The 26,371-nt window shown below is 58.0% G+C and overlaps 6 protein-coding genes across 6 annotated transcripts; 4 read left to right on the forward strand and 2 right to left on the reverse strand.

The window, feature by feature from the left end:
* Positions 1-188: 188 nt before the first annotated feature.
* Positions 189-2,656, forward strand: THITE_2040984 (glycoside hydrolase family 43 protein; the record flags this gene model as incomplete). The annotated part of the gene is made up of 11 exons (XM_003650455.1): positions 189-300; positions 369-552; positions 607-712; positions 771-913; positions 972-1,056; positions 1,122-1,182; positions 1,236-1,398; positions 1,458-1,637; positions 1,735-2,150; positions 2,226-2,459; positions 2,553-2,656. The coding sequence occupies 11 exons, from the start codon at positions 189-191 to the stop codon at positions 2,654-2,656; spliced, it is 1,788 nt and encodes a 595-aa protein (XP_003650503.1).
* Positions 2,657-2,729: 73 nt separating this feature from the next.
* On the reverse strand, positions 2,730-4,918 carry THITE_2110036 (uncharacterized protein). The gene is made up of 3 exons (XM_003650456.1): positions 4,451-4,918; positions 3,147-4,384; positions 2,730-3,089 (listed from the first exon to the last, which is right to left on the reverse strand). Exons 1-3 carry the CDS (start codon positions 4,679-4,681, stop codon positions 2,918-2,920), a joined length of 1,641 nt encoding a protein of 546 aa, XP_003650504.1. The 5' UTR covers positions 4,682-4,918; the 3' UTR covers positions 2,730-2,917.
* Positions 4,919-5,740: 822 nt separating this feature from the next.
* THITE_48711 (uncharacterized protein) lies at positions 5,741-8,179 on the forward strand (the record flags this gene model as incomplete). Its single annotated transcript, XM_003650457.1, has 10 exons — positions 5,741-5,786; positions 5,913-6,018; positions 6,054-6,057; positions 6,121-6,201; positions 6,259-6,364; positions 6,423-6,681; positions 6,734-6,779; positions 6,837-7,204; positions 7,252-7,601; positions 7,653-8,179. 10 exons carry the CDS (start codon positions 5,741-5,743, stop codon positions 8,177-8,179), a joined length of 1,893 nt encoding a protein of 630 aa, XP_003650505.1.
* An 806-nt stretch (positions 8,180-8,985) lies between these two features.
* THITE_2142121 (glycoside hydrolase family 43 protein) lies at positions 8,986-10,969 on the forward strand (the record flags this gene model as incomplete). Its single annotated transcript, XM_003650458.1, has 5 exons — positions 8,986-9,174; positions 9,273-9,440; positions 9,637-9,971; positions 10,013-10,186; positions 10,957-10,969. 5 exons carry the CDS (start codon positions 8,986-8,988, stop codon positions 10,967-10,969), a joined length of 879 nt encoding a protein of 292 aa, XP_003650506.1.
* A 744-nt stretch (positions 10,970-11,713) lies between these two features.
* Positions 11,714-13,388, reverse strand: THITE_2142122 (uncharacterized protein; the record flags this gene model as incomplete). Its single annotated transcript, XM_003650459.1, has 3 exons — positions 11,714-11,730; positions 11,835-13,229; positions 13,313-13,388. 3 exons carry the CDS (start codon positions 13,386-13,388, stop codon positions 11,714-11,716), a joined length of 1,488 nt encoding a protein of 495 aa, XP_003650507.1.
* Positions 13,389-15,899: 2,511 nt separating this feature from the next.
* Positions 15,900-16,449, forward strand: THITE_2110040 (uncharacterized protein). The gene is made up of 2 exons (XM_003650460.1): positions 15,900-16,226; positions 16,294-16,449. Exons 1-2 carry the CDS (start codon positions 16,005-16,007, stop codon positions 16,309-16,311), a joined length of 240 nt encoding a protein of 79 aa, XP_003650508.1. The 5' UTR covers positions 15,900-16,004; the 3' UTR covers positions 16,312-16,449.
* The last annotated feature ends 9,922 nt before the right edge of the window (positions 16,450-26,371 follow it).

Consider the following 26,371-nt stretch of genomic DNA (forward strand, 5'->3'; position numbering starts at 1 on the left):
CCCTTTTTCCCGAGGGATGCGACCTTGGTCCTTGGGGCCTCCCCTGCGGGGACCAGGTACCGGGCTGCCGGAGTCCACGGCTCCCTTCCAGGTTCCTGCGTGTACATAAATATCGGGAGAAGATGGGGATGCACTCGGATGCTGTGAACAGATGACAGAAGCAGAGAGAGAGAACAAGATCTTTCGCCATGCTCCTCCGCCGCCTCCTGATCATAAGCCTTTCGGCCAGTGTTTCTGCCTCCCAGGGCCATCTTCCTAATTCGACCTTCACTAATCCCATCTTTCCTGGCTTTTTCCCAGGTCAGTTCTTCGTCCATGCCAGGGCCATGGGATCTCATCCTGAATGGTTCTGATTCCTTCCCTTATAGATCCCTCCTGCATCTATGTCCCTGAGCGTGACCACACCTTCTTCTGCGCTTCATCGAGCTTCAACAGCTTCCCTGGGATTCCGATACACAGCTCGAAGGACCTGCGGAACTGGAAGCTGATCGGCCATGTCTTGAACCGAAAGGAGCAGCTCCCTCGGCTGGCCGAGACCAACCGGTCAACCAGGTAATGAACAGTCGAGAGCTTCCATCAGCGGCTTCCATGTCTAACTTGCGGCAGTGGCATCTGGGCTCCGACCATCCGCTTCCACGATGACACCTTCTGGGTGGTCACGACTCTGGTGGATGATGACCGGGCGCAGGACGACGCGTCCAGGTGGGATAATGTGCGGTCACTCACTCTTCTGGTCTGGCAACGGTCCGTGACTGACGTGTGTGTCCCAGATCATCTTCAAGAGCAAAGACCCGTACAACGATCAGGCGTGGTCCAACGCGGTGAAGTTCAATTTCACTGGCTATGACACGAGCCCATTCTGGGATGATGACGGAAAGACCTACATTACTGGCGCACATGCCTGGCACGTCGGGTGAGTAGTCTTGTGGTGCATGCTTTGTCCCGTCTTGGATGCTAACACTCGGTCGAAGGCCGTACATCCAGCAGGCCGAGGCGAACCTCGACACCGGTGAAGTCGGTGAATGGAGGATCATTTGGAACGGTACCGGCGGCCAGGTATCTTTTCCTTTCCTGCTTGTCGGCCATAGCTTGAGCCTCATTTTCTGACCAGACCCGTTCAGGCGCCTGAAGGACCACACATCTACCGCAAAGATGGATGGTACTACCTCTTGGCTGCCGAAGGTGAGCTGCCTTCTCGAGAAGCCTAACCTTATCCACGGCTAACGCAACTCCAGGAGGGACCGGCTTGGGCCACATGGTTACTATGGCCCGGTCCAAGAATATCTGGGGTCCCTACGAGTCGAACCCAGCAAACCCCGTGCTGACCAACGCCAATACCACGAGCTACTTCCAGACGGTTGGGCATGCCGACCTGTTCCACGACAGAGACGGAAACTGGTAAGACACGCTGTCACTGGCCGACAGGTCTGCCAGCAATTTTTGACACGAATCCACAGGTGGGCCGTGGCCCTCTCAACGCGCTCCGGGCCAGAGTATCTGAATTATCCCATGGGCCGAGAGACCGTCATGACGGCCGTCAGCTGGCCCGAGGGCGATTGGCCCACCTTCACCCCCATCTCAGGCGAGATGAGCGTCTGGCCGATGCCCCCTGAGCAAAAGGACATTCGCGGAGTCGGGTAAGCCAACCCATTCCTCCCTCCCCATTCCTCTTACCCCTTCCAAACACTATCATCACATCACTAACCAACCCCCGTCTCCTCCGATCCTCCCCAGCCCCTTCGTCAACACCTTCACCCCAGAACACCTAACCTTCCCGCCCAACACCCCTCTCCCCGCGCACCTCGTCCACTGGCGCTTCCCCGCCCCAGCCGCCTACACCGTCTCCCCGCCGGGCCACCCGCACACGCTGCGCCTGAAGCCCTCCACGCTCAACCTGACCGCGCTCAACGGCAACTACGCCGACCCGCGGGCGGGGGGGCAGACCCTGATCGCGCGCCGCCAGCAGCACACGCTGTTCCGCTTCGCCGTCGACCTGGACATCGATAACAGCTCCGCGCCGCCGGCCGCGCTCTCCGGCCTGGAGGCCGGCGTGACCGTCTTCCTGACGCAGAACCACCACCTGGATCTCGGCGTCGTGCTGCTGCCGCGCGGGGCGGCGACCGCGCCGGCCGCGCTGCTGTCCGGGGGTGGTTCTTCAGACGGCGGGGAGGAGGGCGCGGAGGGGCAGGGGGACGGGGAGGGGGAAGGGCAGGAAGGGGAGGAAGAAGGGCTGGAGCTGATGGTGCGGTTCCGAGGCGAGTCGTATCTGCCTGTGCCGGCGCCGGTGGTGGCCCCCGTGCCGGCGGGGTGGCGGACGGGCGGGGAGAAGAAGCTGACGCTGGAGATCCGGGCGTGCAATGCGACGCATTATGCGTTTAGTGTCGGCCCCGCGGGGAGGCGGTCCCAAATGCGGCAGGTGATTGAGGTGTCGAATGGGTTGGTCAGTTGGGGGTTTACAGGTGAGTCGAGAATTGCTGCTCTTGGTGGGCTGTGGTGGGGGTTGGGGGCGGATGACATGGAAGGCATGCTGACCTGTGAATGACACCGCCTAGGCACGTTGCTGGGCATCTACGCGACGAGTAATGGGGGCAACGGGACGACGCCGGCATACTTCTCGAACTGGCGGTATATCCCGGAAGGGCAGTTCAGGGACTGAAGAGGGAGGGGGGATGCTCGAACAGGCGAGCGATGGTTATAGCCGCTTAGAGGTGTCCACAGCAAACAACCACCTTCGTCGCTGCGTTGCGAATGCAAAATGCTGCATCTCAGTCGTATCTCATAGCTTATCGTACGAAATGGCCGGACGGACCATCCAGCCATTATCGAAAATACACCAGGGTGTGCCCCTTTTATATTCAAACACGGAGTGCCCAAGTATAACCAACGGTAAACCCCTCCCCAGACGCCAACCATACCCTTATACAGTCCCCTTCCGCCTCCGGACCTCGATCTTGACCTGCACCGGCGGAATGGCAGTCGCCCCGAACCAGAACATCTTCGGCCTCTCAGGCAGCGGCTTCAACTCATAGTTCTGCACCAGATAAGCCAGGATCATCTTTAGTTCGTGCGCGACAAAGAACCGCCCGGGACTGTCCCAGCTCGTCAGTAGCCTTTTCTTCTCAACTCCATTGCCCGAAGACACTCACCAGGCATGCCGCCCATGACTGAAAGACAGGTACTCGGCGGTCGTTGTCACCATGCCCAACCGTTTGATCCTCAGCGCCTCCTCCGCGTCGTTTCTCTCCGCGGCCGGCCTCGCCTCGTAGGCCTCGCGCTCGCGGGAAAACCTCCAGGGGTCGTACTCATCCGGGTTCTCGTACAGCTCCGCATCGCGGTGCGTGCCGGCCAGGTCGAGCATCAGGAAGGCGCCGTACGGCGCGTGCCAGCCCTCGGCCGGGTTGGTCACGCCCTCGCGCGCGACCACCTTGCGGTGGGTCAGACCCCGGGCGAAGTGGCTGAGGCGCATGCTCTCCTTGATGGCGCTGTCGGTGCGGTGCAGGCGGGCGAGGCCCTGCTTCGTCCAGGTGCCGGACCCCTCTTCCCGGAAGACTCGCGAGGTCTCCTCGCGGATGGTCTCGAGGCAGTTGAGGGACGGGTCCGAGGAGAGCAAATCAAGCACTAGGTTGAATCCCGTCATCACGGTCGTGTGGATGGCGGCGAACTCGATGGGCAGGATGTATTTGGACAGCGCCTCTGGGGTGAGCTCGGACGCCCAGCCGTCGATTTGGGCTTGGCGGATCAGCCAGGTAATCATGTCCTCGGGCGGCTGCCAGTCATCGTAGGCGGGGTCCACACCGGACGCCTTACGCGCCATGTCGGAGAGGCGCTTTTGGAGGACGGATTTGGCGTGGAGATATGATTTGCGCCAGTGCCACCAGTTCACAAGGGCTAGAAGGGGCCCGACGAGCGGGTGGGAAATCCGGGGGAACATGTGGAGGATGAAGCTGTTGCGGACGACGTCGTCGGCGAAGGCGACTTGGCTGTCGAGGAACTCTTGGTTACGACATAATGGCGCTCCAACAATGATTCGGTTCGTGACTCTCGGGACGATACCCAGCCATGCCTCCCACAGATTCACGGCCTTCCAGTTCTCTGTGTCCTTGCCGAACGTCGCGTCTATTGCTCCGTGGACTTCCTCTTGCACGCCAGGGATGAGACCGACGAGGTGACGGGCCAGGTGCTTATGGATGGTCTGGATGGGAACGTGGTCGTCGAAGCCGAGGAACAGGTAATCGTTGTACAGAGTATCTCGGTGGGCTTCTTTTGTGGACAGCACCCGGTCCGGCAGCTCGAGCATCCACGCAGTCTGGGACCGGGGTACAACGATCTCCAGCGGGCGGCTCGGGATCGAGGGCACGGCGAAGGCGCGGTCGTGTTTGGAATACTGTGAGAGATCTGGGGTCAGCTAGCTGAGAACCTCATGGCGGCGCACTCGTGGTGTGCTGGCTACCTTGTCGTAGCCCTCGGCTACCCACGAGTCGAATCGCGTAGCATAGTAGAACCAGTTCTTGACGGTTCCAAGTAGGCTGTCGCCGAAACCGACTTGGGGTAGCGATTTGCCGTATCGCGGCTTCCATGTGAAGTCGACAATGAAGGAACCAATGGTAAAGGCAAGGATATACGCGGCGATGCGGCCGGGAGTCAGCGACTCGGACAGCTGCAAGCTGAGGTCGGCGGCCATGGCTGAGGCCCTTGATGATGGTGGATGAGAGCTGAAGTCGGTTGCTATATGTTCAGGTTGTATGCTTCTCCAGCTTCATGCTCTTCGAGCTTCGTACAAATACAGATAATTGGCGGGCTTGTGGGCTCGCCAGCGCGTCGCAGCGGCCAGAAGGCTTTGTGTAAGCGATGTGATCGGGTCCTTGCATGTTGGCCCGTCATCCTGCGCCTCGCCTGGAAACAGATTGGTGGATGTTGGGCGCGGGGGGAGGGGTTGGCTGAAACCGGAGAGTTGGGTCGCTGACACAGCGCAAACCAGGGGTCCTCGCCAAGCAGCCTGGCCCGGTGGGGCGGCGGCGGGTCTCGGGGGCGCCGGGGTTGTCCAAAGGTGCCTCTCGGGCCGCTCCGATCGGCTGCCTGGTGCCCCGCCATCTCAACGGTCGTGCATGCAAAGATCCTCCCTAACCTCGCCGTCCTCAAGGTAAGTACTCACCTAGCCAATCTGGCTCGTAATATCCATCGGATAGCGCTGGAAGTTGGATGGTTTGCAACTGCTGACCGGACTGCGAGTCTTTGTGCACGCCAGTCAGATCACAAGCAAGGGTGCGCCTGTTTTGCCTCGAGTTGCGTGGCCATACTGTCCCGTGTAGGAATCCTTGATCATTGTGTAGCGGACTTGTATTCATCTCGTTCCTAGCCGGCCTTACTGCCCGTGTAAGCGGGGCAAAAGCTGAAGTGCAAAGCTAATGGAGAGAATCCGTGGATGTGGGTTGTTTGGCCGATTTGTGTAGCGTCAGTTGAGTGGGGTTCACAAGCAACTGTGGCACCTTCATCTCATCCCTTTGACTGACTTGCTGCCTAAACTCCCATTGCTCCTGCTCTGCCTGCTGCTTTCCCAACCTGGAACTTGATATCCCCAATCCAACTCGCACTACCACCGACTCTTGGGTTCTGCTTATCTTATGACCCCTTGCTGCGGCGTTGCAGTGCACATGCCTTGCGCGGGTTCCACCTCGTTCTCCTTGTCTTTTGCCAAAATCAGCTGCTCTATGCGAGATTGAGAACACCACGCGTATCGATCATGTCGACCTTCAACGGCCTCGTGGCCGAGTTCCCAGACATCAGAGGTAAGACATAAGATCGCCCCGTTCCCCTCCTCCCCCTCATCCCCCCCCCCCCCCCAAACACGCCTCCTCTCTCTCCCTGACCTCTCTCCCAAGCAGGTATGTCATTAGGCTGACTTGCCGGTGCAGTCGACTACTTCCGCCCGCATCCCGAGCTTCGGCCCCCCCTGGCCTGTTTCTTGAGCCACATCCACAGCGACCATCTCGCGGGCCTGGAGAGCCTTCGGTCGCCATTGTAAAAGCCCCATGCAATTCCACTGAGACCGTGGAACTTCTGACCCAGCCTTGTAGTGTCTTCTGCTCTGCCGCCACAAAGGAGATGCTTCTCCGCCTCGAGCGGTACCCTTGCCGGATCAACTATGCCAACGGCATCTTGGAAGCGCGTATCCAGAGATACCGCCACCTCAGGAATTTGCTTGTATGTACAGTGCCCCCTTTCATTCCTCTTGCGATGCCAGCTGCTCATGATCTACAGAAACCGATTCCCCTGGACACTCCCACTCTCCTTGAACTCGAGCCAGGAAACCACATCCAAGTCACCCTCTTAGACGCCAACCACTGCCCCGGTGCTGTCATGTTCTGTAAGCACCCGAACTGTGCGGCGCTGGGTTGATCGTCTGCTCACCTCGTGCTTGGCAGTGTTTGAAGGGAACGGCAAAGCCGTGCTCTACACCGGCGATGTCAGGAGCGAGCCGTGGTTTGTCAATTCCCTTGCCAGATCGCCGTCTCTAATTGAGTATTCATCGGGCCTCAAGACTCTTGACACCATTTATCTCGACACTTCCTTCTTGGACAACATTGAATTTCCAACAAAAGCCGAGGGTATCGTTGAGTTGCTGCAAAAGGTCTCGAGATACCCGGCCGACACTATCTTCCACTTTCAAGCTTGGACATATGGGTAGGTGAGGTGAAGCAAGTCCCATTAAGCCCACATTCTAACCACTAGGCAGCTACGAGGACGTCTGGATTGCTCTCTCGAAATTCCTGCAGTCTAAGGTGCAGACCCTGGACCTTCACCTTTGCCGCCTGCAACCGCTCATGTGCAATGGACAGATCCATGTAGACGAGTACAAGATGTCGATGTTCCGCTCCCTTGTGGTCACGAACCCTGAGAACAAGTTTGCTCCTTCGTCACACCTTGCCCCTGAAGCCCCTGGATTGGTGGGCTTCATGTGCGGCAACAACTATCACGCGGGTGCCTTGACCACGGACGAAAATGTACGACTGCATAGCTGCGAGAAAGGGAACTACTGCAACACTGTGAAGGGCTCGCAGGTTGTATGGATCCGCCCGATCATCACTCGCCTCCCCAACGGTCAGGATGTCGCCGAGGTTGGGGTCGGCGGGGGAGGCGATGACCTGGAGAGGGACGCTGAACTGGACTATCTCTCACTGGAGGATGTCGAGTTGCTCATCGAAGCGTAAGCGCATCTTCTCCCGACTTCAGGCCTGCTGTCTAACCCGTCAGGCTCTGTGATACCGACAACGTCCCTGATGACCTCAGAGATCAAGTCCGCCACTTCCTGCTCAGTACCATCGCAAACGGTCGGAGAGTCCCACTTGAGTTGGAACGGGTCGCATTCGGTGACAGCAACAAGGCGGACCTCTCCACCGGCTTAAAGGCAATAAGCAGCAAGCTCAAAAGGGGCGGTAAACAGCTTCCAGCGAATCAGTCCGAAAGGGAGGCCCTTCCAAATGTGATCACCTTCCCGTATTCTCGCCATTCGTCCTATCCAGAACTTTGTCATTTGGTTAGAACCTTGAGACCTAAAGACGTGTGGCCGTGCACTGTCGATGTCAGCACATGGTTGCGTGAAGGTTGGCTCTCAGGAAAACTTCGATGATTGAGAAGTACTAACCCGGCTTTAGGTATTACGGTCGAACGCCTGTTTTTGAAGCATTGCTCTGGAAGTGAATTTCGCCACGACCAACTCATGAGAGAGCTAGGCAGCAAGGTGGACAGCCAGGTTACCGTCTCCTCCGCGAGCAATGTCCACCAACTCTCGCAGGCCTCCGATGGCGAGCCTGTTGTGGCGTATCAAAGTCAGCTTTTAGCTTCTGCAGTGGAAGACCACCCTTCAGGGTCTTGCAATAGCACCACTGGGGTCGAGTCTTCTGCAATCACACCCGAATTACTCGAAATTCGAGGTGAGGGCCATGGAGTATCCGAACCCGCTGGCGATTCAGCCGGTCTCGAAGGCCTCGTTCCCGCAAGCCTCGTGGATTCGCAAGAGTCGACCGTTTCAGAGTTGGCTCTCGAGACTCGCTTCCAGGCATTCAAGGCAACTCTAGGGGCTGCAAACAGGGGAGCTGTGGCGGCGGTTGCCTTGTTATCGACGACCGACAATCACTCGGAACTAGAGCACGAGCTCAACTACCAGGACACGCTGCGCTGAAAGCCAAGGAGTATTGGCACTACTCGGCATATTCCTGCAACCCTAAGGCCTGTTGGAGTCATGATGTGGGTGGGTATTGCCACCGTCTTCCTGGCCGGAAGCTCGACTCGATGAACACGGTCAACATCAACATCGGCTCTGGCACCCACAGCAACTGCCGATCCTCGCAAGAATACCTGACCGGGGCCTTGGATCTTTTGGGAAGGAATGCAACATTCCAACGATGAGGTTCTTATTAATTCACGAATCCTCGGCCAGCACCTCTCCCTGCCAAGGCTGGTGAAGATGGGTCGTGAGCATCGTGCTCGGTTCCGAGGCAAGAACAAACACGACAAGACTGAGGCTCGACCACGGGCCGGCTCGGCGACTCTTGATGATTTCGCCGGTCTGGACTCAGATAATATGAGGGATTTAGCCACGGCTTTGCAGCAACGCAGCAGTTTGAGCCTAAATGCAACACAACCGACGGCAGGCGGTGACGGGAGGGAGGTGTTGAGCGCCAAGGCCGGGCGTTGGACCGGGTGGGTGGTGAAGGTGTAAAGAGCATGCATATTTCGTATAAGATGCCGTTGTCCGGCATCGACCCGGTCCCGACGCCACGCTTTGTTCCATCTCGGCAGCTGAGACCAACACAGGGCGCATTTAGGTCGGCCCCCCTGCTGCCCATTCTTCCCCCCCTCACACCCTCACACCCGTCCATCCACGGCTACATCTGGACGGTGGCGTGGATAAGACCGGGCACTCCCCTTGCTCTGGCAACCCTCCCTCTCTCAAGCACCTACCTGGTGAAGGCCGGCTTACCGTTGATGCCGCCAGGTCTATTAACCAGATCACAAGACGTGCGGATCCCAATCTTGCCTGGTACTTGGGCGTCTTCTTTTCTCAGAGGAGATCCTTATGTTTCCTTCTACCTTGGCAAGGGCTACGATCCGTTATCCTTCAAGGCCCTGAACCGAGGATCGCCAATCGTCAAGCCGACGAAGGGAACCGGAGGCGTCTGAGACCCCACAATTTTCCCTGGAGCTCGGAGCCTCGGAGCGATGCCGGCCAAATCATTACATCGTTGGGATGGACCTAGATATTTCGAAAGTAGGCTGGAGTCAGGGACACCGTCGTCACCGCCATCCTGGCGTCCGGACCGACATCATGGGACGCGGCACAGAGGACCGGCGCCAGGGGAATCTTCGTTTGTGAGAGCACGAATTTGATCGACTGGGGTAATGAAAGGCTTGCTGTGGTGGAAGATTCCACAGCCGGCATGGTCTGGGCTCCTGAAGCACTGCGGGATCCAGCGAAAGGCATGATAGGCAACCGGAAACCATGGCCTTGGACCTAAACATGGATCGCTTACTGTCTACTGGAGCAATTCCCCGTCCACTGGGCATTCAAGGTTTTGTGGCAGCATGTCAGAGTTGGCCACCACAAGCATACCCAACTCACCGACCTCTATTAAGTAGCCGGCCTCGGACACTCGCCACGGCGGCATCTCCTCCAACAACCGCATCCGCTACGCCTACACGCGCGACTTCGAGCCCTTCACCGCCTCGCAGACCTTCAACGACAAGTCCTTCAACGACATGTCCTTCATCGACAAGTCGCCCATCGACGTTATCAGCCTGAACATCCTCCCTGTCTCCAACGGCAGCGACTCAACCTCGACCACGACCACCTTCCTCCGCTTCATGACAGACGAGACCCGCATGAACGTGTTCGTCAAGGTCTCCGAGACCGGGCTGTTCGGCAGGGGAACGCGGCCGGGCGGCGGCGCGGGCCATCATTTAGCGCGACATGGGTAGGCCTGGCGGCGCCGTGGGATAACGAGGTCCTGGGTAGGGCGCACCTGCTGTTGGATTTCTACGGCGGGGACGGGTATCACCTGCGTGAGAGCACGAGTTGGGGGAGTAACGGCGGGTCGACGGTCAGCGATCGGACCGGGCTTCCGAAGAATTTGAGGCATGGGAGTGTGTTGCCGGTGGATGGGAGGGCGTATGATGCGTTGAAGGCGAGGTGGGGTAGAGGTGGTTGTGATGTGATAAGGGGGGTTCGAAAGGATGGAGGGAGAGGGGCGGGGGAAGGGAGTTGGGGGGGGGGGGGGGGGGGGGGGGGGAGGGGGAGAAAGGGGGAGAAAGGGGGAAGGGGGAAGATGCCAGAGAACGAGGGCAAAGGGGCATTGCGCGAAGATGGTCCAACGGCCCATGGACAGAGCACCTCGGTCGATATGCCAGACGAGTTTCCGAAAGCCGGACGCGCGCCCTGCTCTCCGGAAAAGCCGTCGACAGACCGGATTACTCGACCACATAAACGTAGGGTAGCTGATGCCTCGGACTTGAAGAATGCCCGGAAAATGAACCACGAGCCGTCTGGAAGCGGAGGGAGGCAATATATGGGACCGTCACCTCGGATGGATGACGCTGATCGGGATAGCTCCGTTATTGTTCTCCCCGGAGGGAGACGGATAGAGGGCCACCGCTAGTATCAACCGTCAACCGGGGAGCTTACGCCAAAGTCCATGGATACCGAAAGAACGCGCCTTGGGCCTGTTTGACAAGCGATCGAAGCTGACATGCACTCCTAGAGTCAGGAATCACGGATCTGAAACGGTGGTGAAGGGAGATAGCATGACTGCCTTCGCAATGTTCGATACCTAAAACACAGCAAAACCCGAACGCAAAACCATCCTTGAGGGAGTCTTGTTTCCTTCCGCTGTTTCCGGGAACGAACAGCTCCTGCTGGGGGTTGAGTGGTCAAGGGGCGTCGAAGCAAGCCGACAAACCCAGCCAGGTGGTTTAAACCGTTCCCCAACCACGAAAGGTTGGGTATGGAAAACGTCGAATTCACAAAAAGCGGCCAAGCAGCGCAAGATGCAAGACGCCCATGGAGAGAAAAAAATTATCACCATCAACCTAACCTAATCTGCCCTAACAGCTCCGAGAGAAAAGTGTTGCAAGTCGGGAATCCATCTCCAAAGGGTATCTCATATATTCCATGCCGCCGTGCTGTGCGTTGAAGCGACATCTGTGTTTTTTAGAAGGGAAACCAAGAAGGAAGGGGAAAGAAACAGGAGAAAGGAGTGCGAGAAGATGGAAACCCTTGACCACATGAACAGTCCAGTCCAATCCAGTCCGTCCGATCCAGCCTGGGGATATCACTCTGAGTAGTGCGCTCTATGCCTTGCCCTGCCGTCCAACCCGCCAAATATGATGATGATGTAAGGAGGAAAGGAGAAACAGCAATAGGGGCAAGCGTAAGGAACGTCGACTCAGACCCCCCATCCAGCAAAGGAAGAAGAGAATGAAACAGAAACACCCAAAAGCACCACTCCGATACCAAGGCCCATAGCACACCGCCTCCGGGACACCGTCCGATCCAACCCGTCGTATCTTCTAAGTGATATCCGTCCATCCATCCAACCTAGAATACTTATTGTCCTCCTGCTCCAACCCCCGCCACCCCCTTTCCCCCCTAGTAACCGGCCACAACAACCCGAATCCATGCCACCACCCAACCGCTCAAACCGTAGCAACGCCCCCCCGTTCAGTACGGCTTCCTCACTGCCGCCCCCCATCACCACCACCACCATCCAACTCCAACCCCGTCCCGGCCAGCGCAATCCCCAACCCCTGCGCATGCACCGCACCACCACCACCACCTCCACCACCTCCCCCTCCACCAGCAACAGCAGCAGCAGCAGCAGGATGAAACGGCACCCCCACCACAGGCGACGCAAACGCGTGGTGCGCGTGCGCGGCATAGGCATACCCGGCCGGACTGCGCCGGCTACCACCACCACCACCATTCCCACCACCGTTACCGTGCGGCGAGAACGCGCCGCCGGCAACGCCGGCGGTGGAAGTAGCGGACCCGGGCGGCCCCCCAGCGGCGCCGACGGGCGAGTGCGGCGGCAGGTGGGAGGTGTCGAGGCGGGGCGGCAGGATCGTCGGGCCCGTGGTTGTGTAGGGGCTGGGCATGGTCGGCAGGGCCGGGGGGATGGTCGAGAGGGCGGCGAGCGGGTTGTAGCTTGTTGTTGCCGGGCTGGTGGTCGCGTGGGTTGGGCCCGGCGGGGTGGCGAGCGGGTAGAGGGACGTCAGCGGGTCGGGGACGGTGCGCGGGTGCGGGTGGTGTGTGTGTGCGTGGGCGGGGGGTGGGTGGTGCGGGTGGTGGTACGGGTTGTGGTAGCTGGTTGGAGTGGTGGTGGTGGTGGTGGTGGCGGGGTCGGTGTCGTAGCCCCCGGCGTGCGGGCTGTCCAGGCTGGTGCCGTCCATGCGCGCGCGCTTGTGCGGGGGTTTGGCGTCGTCGTAGCCGGCGGTCGTGTAGCCGTACGAGGTGGGCGTGTAGTCTCCGGCGGAGCGGAGCTGAGGCGAGTCGGTGTAGTAGCTGCCTTGGGAGCCCATGGAGCTGCGCGAGCGGTCGAGGGGGTGGCCCGGCGGGATGCCCGGGTCTTGCAGGGTGCTGATGCGGCGGAGGTGGTGGTGCGGAGAGTGGCCGGTCGGGCTGAGGTCGTGGCTGGCGTCGTGCGGGAGGTAGCCGTGTATCCCTTGGGACGCGCGGATCTGCTCGGCCTGGCTGATGCTGCGCTTCTTGGTCGACACGGTGCGCGAGTCCTTGCGGAGGCGCAGGCGCACGCCCTGGTCGCTGAATGACCGGGTCAGGAACGTGGACTCGGCCAGGCCGGGGAAGGTCTTGGTCGCGTATACGACGAACGGGTCGGACACGGTGCGCGAGAGCAGCCAGCACTCCTTCTCGGCCAGCTTGAGCTCGTAGAGGATGAAGGCGAGTCGGTAGGTGCCTACTCTCCTGACTGACAGGTCACCAAAGACGAAGAAGCCGCCCTGAGTGTTATCTGTGTCCTTGAGGCTGTACAGAGATGATACTAGCGTGCCCGTCAGGTCGCTCTCTTTCGGCCCCGACGGATCATCTGGGTCATCGTCGCCCTTGCGGATGAGTCTGGCAGTCAGGATCAGGTACGGATTCTGCAGGAACGTCCTTGCCGGATCTTTCCTCGGGTTGACCATGAGCTGTACTATGGGCGGAGGGTCGATCGGTTTTCTCTCTGTGTTGCGTGAGCTGGCTCCAGTCCCGACGATGGACACGGCAAACAGGAAAAGCCAGGGAGGCGCATACCTTTCCCCTTACCGATGGCGACGCAAGCATACTTGGGCTGCTGCCGTACCGCCAGCTCAAAGTCCCCGCCTCCTAATGTTGGCATCATGTTGCCGGTGTTTTCTGTGAAGCGCTCTCCTTGGCGTGCTCGGAGATGTTTCCGCGGCCCAGGGTTGCTGGAAGTCCAGTCTAAGCCGCCGTAGGCGACAACTCTGTCACCGAGAGATGGGCCTAGTGGGCAGGGAGGGAAGTCGACCACAGGTTGTGTGGTGGACAGAAGAGACGCCGAAGACTTCTGAAGGAGTTTGTCAGCCGACGGCGTGAGAGGCGGAGGTGGTTTAAGCGACAGGGGTTGGGGATGAGGGAGGAGGGGGGGTTGACCGGATACCTGGACACGAGGGGGTGGCTGTATAGAGAAACTGACCGGTGTAAGCACCGTTGGAAGCGATGCAGTCCCTCAGAAGAGCTGGAGTGGCGAGAGCAACCGAGTGTTGGCACTGCAGCAGCTGGTGTGGCCTGCTCAGGGCGCCGGGAGCTTCGGTCTCAATGGGCGGGGCGCGCCGGCACTCGTGAGCGGTGATATCGGGTCGAGGACAGGCGTCAAGCGGGCCGTGAGAGCTGCGCGAGCAGAAGGTGGTGGATACAAGTGTCTGCAGGATGCAGTGTGCAGTGTGCAGGCTGCGGCGGTAGGCTGCGGCAGCCTGTGGCCTAGAGCGTCCGATGCGGCCGCGGTGGGTGACCCGGGTTTAAGTCCTCCCCGGCTCGGTGCCGCTGCTCTGACCGCATGCGATGTCCTCGTGGGTGCTTCCAGGTCCCTTCTCCCAATCCTTTGGCCCCCTCTCACAAATTTCCAGTCTCTTTTGCGCCTGAGCCAAGACCTTCACCAACCAGTGAAGTGTCGAGCAGGTAGAAAGCGGCTCTCGGTAGACGGCGGAAGCTCGAGAATGCTCGCTCGCCTCGGAGTTTGCGAGAAGGACCCTACAGAGAAGTGGTTGGGATGTCGACTTCAGGCAGGGCGAGAGAAGCTCATCCGAGGACAACACAACGCGTGCTGGTCCAGCGTATACTGGGCGCCAAACGTGCTCCTCAGTCAGCAACGCCGGCGGAATTCCGGAGACTGGACGGCCCAGGCAGGCCGGCTGTCCAATGCCGCCGTGTCCTGCGCGCGCGAGTGCTGGGTCCTTGTTTCGTTGTCTGTTAAGTACGTTGACGGTCCGTCCGGTGTCAGGGGACGGTTTGGAAGAGGGCGAGGTGATCTTTCTGGATCCGGTTACACAGCGGAGGGCGGCTGGGATGAAATGGATGGGAGAGGAGAGGACAGATCAGATATAGCTCCGAAAACATGCTAAGGTGTTGCGGAGGCGCGACGTGAAGGATGACAGGGAAGTCCGGAATGGTACCCAGGGAGGACCGCCGCCCAAGTTCGGAGTGGACATCAATAATAGAACCCCAGGTCAATGATATGATTGACGGCGAGGGTGTGCAGGGCGAAGGCCAGTTAGTGTACGGAATACAACACAAGGACAAGGCTCCCGGTAGGAGGGGGAACCCTGGGTGCTTCAGGTCTTCGATCTTGACAGTTCAAGGGCTCAGGACCTTGGCTTTCAACATTCATCCACTAGTGTAAGAGTCCAGGGAGGCCGGAGGTGACTCGGCTCTGCGAGCATACGACAGGGAGGGGTTCATGGGTGTTCTCGCCTGCGAGCGAGCGTTCTGTCTGCCACGGGAAGCCAGCGCAGCACCCAGTTGGAGTGTACCCCGTCATCGCCGGCAGACCACCCGACCGGTGCAGGGGACAGCCTGCAGAACGCGAACAGGGCAGGGGGCTGCACAGGGCAGGCAGGCCAGGGGTGGGTCGATATGCCAACGCCGCACGATGGACGCGGGAAGTGCCTGGCGCGTTTGCAATCCTGATGAATCTCGTTTCTCTCATGATGCCCAGACACCAGACACCCTGTCCCGCTCCCGCAGGGCCTCTTCTTTGCCACACCGCAAACGCAGGCTCGTCCATGAGTACCGCCCGGGTTTTGTTGATTCAAGACGGCACATTTGGAGAGACGAGGTCACGGGAGAGCCCCCCAGATCCCAGACCGGAGCAGGAGCTCGGAGTGTGCAAGCGGCCCTCTTAGACCGGAGGTACCCAGTACGTGCCAAGCTGACGATACCTCTTTGGATAAATGTGCCGGGAGTCGGCCTGCGCAGCGCCGCCAGCTAAATGCGCCACTCAGCATCCGCCGGCGGCCAGCCATCCATGCTCGACCTGGAATGGCGCCAGGGAAAGCTCCGAGCGACCAGGTACCCAGTACCCCGGTGTCAACTCTCCCGTCCCTCCCCGCAGACTGCGGCAGCACCAGCGAAGCGCACGCCAGGATGGCGTTCCCGCAGCGCGGTCCTCGCAGAAGAGGATGTTGCCCCAATTCCTGGGACTGAGGTAGCATTCCCAAGCCCTTTGTTTAGAAGGTCATTTGCTACCGCTCTTGCTGCCGCCGCTTGTTGATGGTGCTGAATTCCCTCGTCAAATTCGATCAGTGAAGGGCATCTCGCTCGCTTCTTGGCACATCGCTCTGGCTCTCCGCCTTCCCCACCTCCCTCCACTCCGCGTAGTGTATATAGCTCCCCAGGCCAGGGCCCCACTGCTGCTGGTGTTGCGCGCTGCTGACGTGCCAGGGCAGGCGGGCACGGCCGGGTTGGCGTTATTTTTTCTTCTTTTTTCCCTTCTCGAACAATGGCCTGCCCGGCATTGATCGTTCCACTGCCTGGACTGCTCACTTCCGTTCTGAGCCTGCTGCTGTCTGTGCGCTGCAGATGTGCATTAACGCAGGAGTTGCCTCTAACCCGTTTTCAACCTTGCTGCCTTGCCTTCCCGTCTCTTGTTGCTGCTCGATGCAGCGCTCTTGTTCCTCCCCTTGCCCGGCTCGTCATGTGTCCGAGCTCCTCGTGCAACCATGTTGGTCTTTTCTGCTCCTCGGTTCGACTTCCGAGTCGCGTTCACATAACTAATCGACTGTTGGCAGAAGGAGTTCTTCCACTAACTCGGCAAGGCCCACAGAGATGTGGCTCCCTAGCGTGACCAACATGGAGTCTTTTCCGAGCTGCTGCGAACTGCGACGGTGCTCTAGCGTACACTAGTGTACATAGGGCAACACGGAGATCCGAGTCACAGGACGTCCAGGGGGGTAACACTCCCGGTCTTCTAGAAGCGTAGCATCGTTTCCCTTCGGTTGTTTTCGAGGCTGTTCGTCAAAGCGCTTGCATAGAGCCTGGCATCCGGAGCATCACGGCAAGATGCCATTGTATTCAGGAACCACAGACGAAGACACCCTGCTAATGCAGGCGCGGCATGTCAAGCTTGGAGGAGGGGTGAGTTCCGGGGCTGATGAGCGCATGAAGCCAACGGTAACTGACTCGTCTCCCGGAGTGTCGCGATGAATTGGGAAAGACTTGGTGTGGCGGTCCTCGCATCTTGTGCGAAAAGGGTGAATGCGACATCGCAATTATGGATGGACATAGTGAAGCGCTTGTCGTCTGCTCGGAACAACACCACTTGCGTCCAGGAAGCCCTTCGGCCACCTGGCCGTGCGCTGCTCGCAGCAACCTGGATATTAATTGGCGCCAGCGCGTATCATACTCCATGCGCTGGGCGATGTGCCCATCAAACTCTTGCAGCCAAGCGCGTTGGCGGTCGGGATGGCGTCACGAGGCCGCCTCGCTGACGCAGAGCAGGCAACGAGTAGAGCCCCCGTCCGTGTCGCAGGTGGCTTGAAAAATGGTCGTTGGGACAATGTACACTACTGCCAGGTCCTGTGCATGCACCCACACGATGGTGAGGGGGGAGGGGGCGCGGCGGGCCAGAGGGAGGCTTGGGGAAACATTTCGACGCGGTGATCGGCGTTTTCGAAGCTCTGAGGAATCTTCGAAAGGAGGTCAAAGCGACGGAGAGGCCGTCTTGAGACCGGCCTCCTCAGCAACTCCTGCGCAGGGATCAAGGGCGGAGCTTTCATGCACCTAACGTTAGTGCAGTTATCCCCTTGTCAAACGAGGCCGTGCCCCGAGTTGCCCCCACACCTCCTTCAAGGAACTCGAAAGCATGCATCTTCCTCATCCATCTCGTGTATTGACACTTTGGATTGGTGACGGGTATGCTTGTCTCCTGCGGCGTCCTCAATGGTTAGGGTCCCGGACAGGTAAGCGCGGTTCGCCTGCAGCAACCTGCGCAATCTCACTCGGAGATGTTTCCAACTGGTCTGCTCTGGCGTTGGGGGCGGAGACATCTGCCAGCTGTCCGGTGTCTTCTGTTGAGGGAAGGTGTTTGGTGTTCGTCAACGCCTTGGATGAGTTTGCAAGGAAACGAAAAGATCGATTGAAGCTCTCGCTCTTTTGTTTTCTTCCCCGCTGTCGTTGCCGGGTTTGAGGTGGCTCGACCAACGGAGCCGCCCGGGCGAGCCGGATTTTCTGGGGTGAAGTGGTCCAACCTTTCGTCTGCAAATCTTGGTTGCCCGTGGGCCCGCCAGCCTGAAGCGGGCAGATGCCGGTGTGCAGCGGTCAATCGCCCAATCGCGGCATCTCGAAACGGCATGCGGGAATGCCGCTAGCTCACGTTCCTTGGCACAGCCACCTAGCCGTGCGACATCCATATGTAGTGTACCTTCTCCGTTCGCTCCGTTTGCTGGCATTTCCGGGGTCAACAGCAGCCTTGCAGCCCACCAAGTGTTCCGTTCATGAACTGTGGGGTCAGCCTGTTGCTGTAGTGTAGGGGCAAGAAACGTCGTCGCCGCTTGCCAGCCGTGACGAACTTAGGTGCATCCTGCAGCGGGTCTTAGCGAGCGAGGATGCTGTGCTCGTCACAAGCTCATAACAACCAGGGTGGCCCATAACCCCGTCGCTGGTAATCTCCCATCCCGTGTGCACAGTCCTTGAGGCGTAGGCTGAGTCGGCCCTTCGCCAGCGGCGGCGAACAACTTTTGTGGCTAGTGTCGTGAGCCGTTCGGAGGTAACATTATTCCGTACTGTGATGAGTTATAGTAGTGGCAGGGCTGTTGGGCCGGAACCCGCGGGACATTGCGCCATCGGGTTTGACGGCGCGCTGAATGGGAGAACGGGCTCAAGCTTTCTCGTGCTCTTCAGGATGCGCGCCAGTAAATACACGTACTTTGTAACACAAACTGGTGTTGTGCAGCACTTGGGTGGCCGAAAGGTGGGGAAACTTTCAGTCCGCTCCACTCTCGTAGCTGCTCATCTTCCCAATCAGGAAGATTGAGTCAATCTTATCATCCGAACACAGCAAGTGGGGATCGTCATCAGATCGCAAGCCGACCCTCGCAACTGCCCAAAATGCAAGGGTCTGCCTCGTGCGTGAGTGTCTGGCCATTGAGGACAAACGCCTTGGAAGCACCGAAGTTTCCCGGTCCGCAGTCGTCCGCCCAAAGCTCTCATGCTGCCTCTTGAATATTCCTCCGTCATAATCTGTTCATCGGGCGGTATGTTAACTTCAATTGACACGAAACAACCGGCCGCCATAACTATCGACAGCGGCTCCCGAGATTGCTCTTCGTTTCCTCTCCGTCCGTTGTGATAGTTGCTACATACAGAGGTAGGTTATACGGTCTCGAATGGCTTCAAATGTGGTCCGCACCCCGCCCCGAGTTATGCACTAGCTCAACCTCGTCCGAACCCGCGGGACCGTCCGACTGATTCTCTGGGCGGGAACCGGCGATCGCCCACTGCCGCCGCAATGGTTTCTCATTACCTGGGTTTCGAACTCCAGTGTTGACGCAGTACGGTACTTGGCGATGGGACTCGCCTTCGCCTCTTCCCGTCCGCTACCGACAACACACCTGTTGCCAGAACCTGGTTTCGACGATGCGCTTCATCAACTTGAACTGCTCCCTACACAGTACGTTACCTAGCGACGGCTTTCTCAATAACAAAGATTGCGGAATTCACTACCGCAGAAACTACGCGATATTGTCTCGGGCGGCCCCGGTTTGGTTGAGTGACATTTCCGGGCAAAAGACCGTGACAGCAACTGCAAGCCTTGTATCTCACCCTCTCACAACCCACCAGCCGCTGTCGCGGCTCTGCCGGGGATAGTTACATCCACAATTTGCCAACTGCTTTCGCTGGCGGGCGGACCCCTGGCAAGTTCAAGAACCCCTCCTTGTTGGACATCCTTGTCGCGCCTCCTCTCACATGCCCGTTGCGCAGCGTGTTGTGTGCACTCACAGCCCGGCTACCTTATCCGAGCCATGGCAACCCCAACATTTCGCGCACCACATCTGGGCGTCGTTTGCCCATCAGCCAGCAGCAGCGTGTTGTTATCATGATGCGCTTGCCCGTTGCCCGCTGATGCCAGTCCCTGTTCTTCACCATCGTCCCAACTCGAGCCTGTCACCGGCCGCCTTCTTCTCCGAGTCGTGCCTATTTGTACAGCCCCACCGGGCAGTCTTCGCCTGGTTACAGGAACTGCCACGCTCGTCATTAGGCGGAGTTGCAGAGTACCTCAGCGTGTAACCAGGATCTGCTCGGCTGGCACGGAAGAGCAACCGAGCTATAAGACGGCTTTTGCTATAGTGCACACAGTAGTGTTGTGTACACTAGCATGAGGTGAGGGCCCGGGTATGGTTACAGCGAGCGTGCGGGGTTCTCATCTCGCCATGACAGCCTGGGTGCACCGCCCGCTGACGTTCTCTTGGACAACCAAGCCGTCCCCAAGGGGGAAAGGAAGTCTCGCCCGTCAGCAGGCAGGTTTTGAAGTTAGTGTGATTCTCGATGTCGTCACGCTGAAGACCACTCCCTGTTTTCATCAATGTTGAGACCGTTTAGCCTCAACGCCAGCGAGTTCCAAGTCACAACGTCTCCACTCACATGAGTGCAGATGATCATCCGACTGTGAAGACAACGGTATGCACTTGCTTTGACGTGGGCCCTCCCAACCTCTTGCTTGCTCTTCCCAAAGCAGTCGTGGGTGCGGAGAACCCGGCCCCGGCCAATGGCGAGCAGGGTCCCTTCCTCACCCATGCCCCTATAAGTGGTTTGTTAAGCCTTGTTGAGTCGAGATGCACTTTTCCTCGGCTGCCCCAACGAGGTGCATCTGGACGATCGAGACGGGCAATGGCAGGGACGCCGGGAGACCTGGCTCCGTCAGGCCAAGGACCCTCGCGAGCTTCGTCGGCCCAAATCGGAATCCGGAGTGGCAGGGTGCTCAAATCCGGGGGTGTCACTGATAATCTTCGAAGCGACGTCGCTGGATCCGCCGTGGGATCGTACACTAGTGTATGTAGCAACTGCCTGTTCCGCACATCGGACACGCATGCCGCCGGCGTTTCAGATCGCGGATCACAAGACGTCTAGAAGGCTTCGAGAAACAGTCTCGGTTGCGATCTCCGAGTCTGAAGCACCATGTCGTGCTCTAGTGTACATACACTAGTGTGGTGTACGCGAGCGTTCGGCACCGGGATTGTCACTGCCGCACTCCGCACCACCCCGGGAAAGCCGACTGTACAGCAGATCTGTCTGACCGCTTGTTGAATTGCTTCAACCTGCAAAGCGTTGTGTTAAGTATTCCAAATCTTCGCACACAGCATGTATCCTTCCATTGTGGACCACCTCCAACGAGCTCCACGCAGCTGCCGCAGCCCGGTTTCAACGCGGTCCGCTGCGATAACTACCTGACCTGGCCTTACCGTGGCCGTGGTTCGAACCACCCGGCGACGATGACCTGCTGTGCCCGTCTCACGCCTCTGTCACACCGCGATTTCCCGGTTCAGCCCCGTCTTTCCCCAGATACTCCCGGCTGGCGCCTCATGGTCCCATCCAGTGCAATAAGCCGGACCCGCTCAATTCGTCGTCGGGGCCGCCGGGGCGGGCTTTCGTCTCTTCCTTTTGAGTCCCGTTGCAACGATTCCAAATGAAAAACTCACCGCATGATACGTAGTGTAGCTTCTTGGCGAAAGGGAGCAGAAGCGCATCGAACCTGGACCGCGAGCCATGGACAAATCCGGGCAGCAACTCACCCCCGTACGCATGCATCACGTTCCTGTCAGCCCTGCCGTAACGCATGATGTGCAATTTGTTCAAAAGCTCTCCCACCAGCAGCGAGCAGCGCCGGTCTGCTGTGTGTGTGCGTTCCCCTTAATTTGCGTCCCGCGGAGGCCGGCCAGCGCGGGCCCGGTTGCCGCTTGCGGCGCGGCGGGAGGGAGTCCAAAAATATCACGACGTAAACGAACGGCCCTGCCGGTCAATCAATATAGTTAGATAAACACTGTATATTTTGGGCTGCGGCTCTTAGTCCAGCGCCGCTACTTCTACCGGACCCTTACGCGCCGCGCTTCCTCTCACGAGCCCGCTTGATGAATCCTGACGGAGATGGATGGAGCTGGGTGAAAGCTGCCACGTTGGCATCGAGCCACGCCCTTAAGCCAATCCTTCGTTTCGAGCCCCTTCGCCGGCCCAGCCCTTTCGTCTTTCTAGACGTCCAAGGTAGTGTTGGTATCCGTATTGTAGCCACCCTTCCTCGCACTCGAGGTGTTTCTCCTGCCTACCTGATACTTGGTAGGAAATCCCATTGGAAGACGCTGTACACCGCAGAACCCAGACTGAACCCGGCCGGGCCTTTAATCAAGCGCCGAACACGTGCGTCACTTTCTCAAATGTCACAGTTGCCTCCGTCCTGATACTGTATGTACATTCCATCCATCTGTCGTTAGACCGCCCCGTCCAATCCGTCATCGGAACCCTTTTAATTGCCCCGACTCCGAGGCGTCCGCTAACCCCGGCTGTGCCGAACGCGCTGGGTTGGCGTGCCTTCGGACGAGACGGGGCTCTGCTCCGACTGACTGGCTGACTGGCTGGCTGGGGCGGGCCCACGCCTGGGCTTGGAACGGTACCGCTGTCTCGGTGCCCTGCTGGAGGAGGGCTTTCTTGAGAGGAGGTTTGAGGGTGGTTTGTTGGTTGCTCGGGTATGTGGCGATCATCAGGTGAATGAAAGGGGAGATTTTTCTGGACTGCTATGTTAAAGGTTTCGGAAGGGAGATCTGCTCGCAGTCGGGCTGTCCATGTTTCGTGGTGGGCTCCTAGAGGTTCAGTGTCTACCTTCCGTTGAGTCATCATTGGTCCAGATCTCGTTCCACTGTCTCTCCCCTCCCTCTCCTCCTTGTGCTCTCCCCTTGACTTTCGGCTTTGTCTTGCCACATTTTGTTCCTCTCTACACCTTTCGCGTGCTCATTGTGATCCATCTTCCCCATTTTCATTCTCTCATTTTACACCCTGTTTGGCTTACTTGCCAGTGTTTGCAACGTCCCCCTCAACCAGGTTCATTGCCGGCTAAGTGCGCGCCGCCGGAAGTGCAGCCTGCAAGTAACCAGAACCTGGACCGGGGACGTGCTGCAACGCCGTTGACTGATAGTTTCGGAATAGTTAGTCACAAACTGAACGGGCCTGCTGCTAAGGCTACTTACCACTGCTACTAATGCAGCTTTTGAGGGGATCTTGCAGATATGCCATGCGCAGAACTACCTACGATGAGTGTACGTACGCTGTCACAATACTACGTGAAACAACAGGCAGATGACATGAACCAGAAAAGTGTTAATGTCGGTTCCGGGGCTGGGTGGGCTCTGCCTGTTCGAACGTGGTATGTACCGGTTTCAGAACCTTACTTATACGCTCAGTTGCCGTCCCCGCTATGACCTTGAGGTAGTAGTCTTGAGATTTCTTCCGGGCTTAGGTTGGATCGCGCGGTGGTAGCTGTCCAATGCGAGAATGAATCTGGCTGGGCAAAGTGTTCCCTGTCTACCAGCTTTGAATACCTCAACCAAGTGTTTGCGAGTGTTTGGTGGTTGGCGCCCGATTCTCCAGAGGACTCTGGCCCCTCCTGAAGTTTGAGTTGAGATGCGTGGTTGAAATACCGTTAGTCGGTCCTGTCATTGATTGGCTACTACTGAGACATGTATGTCTTGCTTCAACGGTAGCATGGGTTAAAAAAGCGGATAGTTGCAGACGTTCCACCTCGCCCAAACTCTGTCCTTTGTTGGTACCCCATTCCCTTTCCAGGGATCTCGGCAGGCAATGCCGGTCTTCTCCGCAAACATGTTCCCGTTCCCCAAACGGGCGACCACGGGGGCAGCGGTGTTTGCAGGGGTGGGTTCTGGACCCGTGGGAGGTTTGACCTGGTGCGGGTTCCGGTCCGCAGGCGTTTGTTTGGTCATTGTTGACTATCACAGCGTAGTGTAAGCAAGTGATCTGGCATACGATGTCGCAACTCCACATGGCTCTAGTGTACATTAGATGTCATCCAGGCTAATAATCCTTTCGTTGCATTTCATTAGGAATCAACCAAGAAAGGTATCATCTCTCTTGCCCATGGTAGTATGGCAACTTTCGGTTTGTTCCTTTTGAGGCTGAGTGTCTCCGTAAGAGTTCCAGTTTGTCTGAGGCTCTCTGGCATTAACTATCTACATACATCTATTCGGGCTTTTGCATTGGACTTTACACAGTAGCTCGCATACGGTACGCATATATGTTTCAGGTGTTGGTTGTCATGCAAGGCCCATTTTGAGCAGTTTGAAAATGTAACCGGGTGCTTCCTTGCCGTGTTTTTTTCGAGTGTTGGCTACTCTCAACGCTTCTGCTCTTAAACAGAGTTGTGCCACAATGAAGGGGCTACACAGTGAATTCACAACGGGAGAAACGCAGCAGATGCGACTGCGGGGGGGGGTCGTTCGCTGGATTTGGTTGTCTCGCTACCGCGTTTCCATGAATATCCTTATGTTTTGGTAGTGCCGCTTTGCCCTATAGGAATAGCGTGCCGTATTTCTGCCTCCATACTTAGAACTAAATAGTAAGTGTAGAGAGCTTGAGGGCGGCTTGGCTTGTGTTCACTCACTAAACACCTTCCTGTTCTATTCAAGCCTGAGATCATGCACATATGCAGGAGTCTCTTTCCTTCACTCCTCCGCCTCATCCCTCGACCAGCCCTCTTCCTCTGTTCACCCCCTCCAGCTGAATACCGTGTCTTCATACATACCTATCTCAGCGAATGGCCCCCAACACTGCATGATTATTGGCCCCCGCGATGCCCGCCCGACTCCGATTGGAGAGGCCAGAAGCTCACCGGCTTGCAGGCCTGCCTGGGATTGGCTGTTTATTTCCCAAAATTGCTTCGTTTTCTATTGCTTGCTTGGCGTTTGGGCTCTTGGTGTTACCCTCCCCCAGCGAGCCTTCAGAGACGGGAAGGGCAAGGCAGCGGAAGGGGATGAAAGTTCCCAGACTTTAATTAATTGGGCGGCTGAACGAGCTTGCCAGCAGCTTACTGCGGTACGGCGGTCGCGGGGAGATTTGTTAACGGGGCTCCGCTTCGCTTGCATAATTAGGACATGCGATGATCTTGCCTGACGTGCCGTGTGTGTGTGTGTGTGAGATGCGTGGCATCCCGCTTGCTCGCCGGCGGTGCGGCAGGTTCGGGATCGGTACGGGTCGGCTGCTGCAAGCAGGGCTGCGAAATGGGCTTGGCGTAAATCTCTGCCAGTGGCAGGTGCTCTGATTTGGGACTTTCGAAGCCTGGCGGTGTCTTCATTTACAGAGTAGATTGAGAGTGAAAGGAGGCATGCCTGAGGCACACTGCGTGCTCTGGAGAGAGTGCGTTCCATCGCAAGTTCAACGCTTGTGTTTGTGTACAGGACAGACTGTGATAGGAGCAACCCACGTTCGGCGTGCCCATACACAAGTTAGCCGTTGATGTCTCAGCCCTAAACGCCGTTGACTGAGACACCGCAATAGCCCAATCAGCCTATCAGGAAACGACTAGAACGAAAGGTCGTTTGAGCTCTCTCTGCATGGGAAAGCCACAACGATGATGAGGCCATCTCGCTGTGTGCTGGGGAATCCTGAACGGCCTTCTGGAGAATGATCTGCGGAAGATTCTCATGGATTAGAAGCCCGAATTGGAGCCAGCTACTAGCTCTTGAGGTTCTCCCTACCCGGCGCCCTGCGTATTACATGGGAACACTAGATCCAATGATGTAGGTTCATTACTTCTGATAGCAGGCAGTCCGTCGATCCCTTTTGTGCCGTGTCCTGTGCACGCAGTGCCAACGACACCAGGAATTACTCCGTACGTGTGTCTCAGTCACGTCATCCGCACCAAGCGCTACCCCGTAGTCAGCAATCGGCGGATCGATCAGGATCAACAAGCTGGTCCTGAGGCAAGCCGCTGGGGGTGGCTGACATCATGACGGATGCAACTGGGGCCAACAGAACAAGCGACGCAGAGATCGCGGAGAAAAACTGGGGTTATCAACGGAATACATTAACCAGCTCGAAGGGCAACCGATCTTTTGACAGCAACAAGGCTAGCCCCAAATCGAACCCGAGAAACATGGACCAGAACCTCATCACGCAGGATCTTGGGCAGCGGGAGGCCATTCCGTCTTCGTTTTGGGCGGTGCGACAAGGGCTCGGACCACTTCACTGCAACGGGTGGTGCGATCGATTCCGGTACCGAAACAGAACCTGGAAAAGCTTGTAGGGCGTTGCAACGGCCCCAAAATTCTAATATATATACTACAGAACTGGGCGGTTAGTGCGATCCTCTTTTCCGGTACGTAACAGGGGTCCTCCTTAACTAATTGTTACTGCTCTCCACCTCTTTAGCCTTGCAATCCTCCTCTTTAGCCTTAACAAATAACAGATACAGGGTACAGAGCTGTTAGTGATTTTTCTTTCCCCTCCTATTAGCTTACGGCTAGATCGTTATTTCCTTTCCCCGTTGTTTTGTTTTCCTTTTTCCTCCTTTTCTCTACGCGCCTACATCGTGGGCTCCACGCCTGCACCGTGGAACCGGGGGAGCCGTACATAGGAGCCCGGGCAACTGGGCCAGCCGTAGGCAGGTGGGCATCTGGGGGAGCCGTGGCCAGGTGGGCAACCAGGCTAGCCGTACGCAGGGCATACTGCGGGCGGCACCAGGGCCACAACGCGGGCACCAGGGCCACAACGCGGGCACCAGGGCCACAACGCGGGCACCGGGGGCATGCCGTGGGCACCACAGCCACAACGCGGGCACCGAGGGCATGCCGTGGGCACCGGGGCCACAACGCA

The sequence above is a fragment of the Thermothielavioides terrestris genome, chromosome 1 (genome assembly GCF_000226115.1).
Source record: "Thermothielavioides terrestris NRRL 8126 chromosome 1, complete sequence".
NCBI lineage: Eukaryota > Fungi > Ascomycota > Sordariomycetes > Sordariales > Chaetomiaceae > Thermothielavioides > Thermothielavioides terrestris.

Coding starts and splice junctions, on each gene's coding strand:
- THITE_2110040 (XM_003650460.1), top strand. CDS start 16,005: ATGGCCTGCCCGGCATTGATCGTTCCACTGCCTGGACTGCTCACTTCC.
- THITE_2110036 (XM_003650456.1), bottom strand. CDS start 4,681: ATGGCCGCCGACCTCAGCTTGCAGCTGTCCGAGTCGCTGACTCCCGGC. Junction 4,385..4,450: donor TAGCCGAGGGCTACGACAAG/GTAGCCAGCACA, acceptor GATCTCTCACAG/TATTCCAAACACGACCGCGC. Junction 3,090..3,146: donor AGTCATGGGCGGCATGCCTG/GTGAGTGTCTTC, acceptor GAGCTGGGACAG/TCCCGGGCGGTTCTTTGTCG.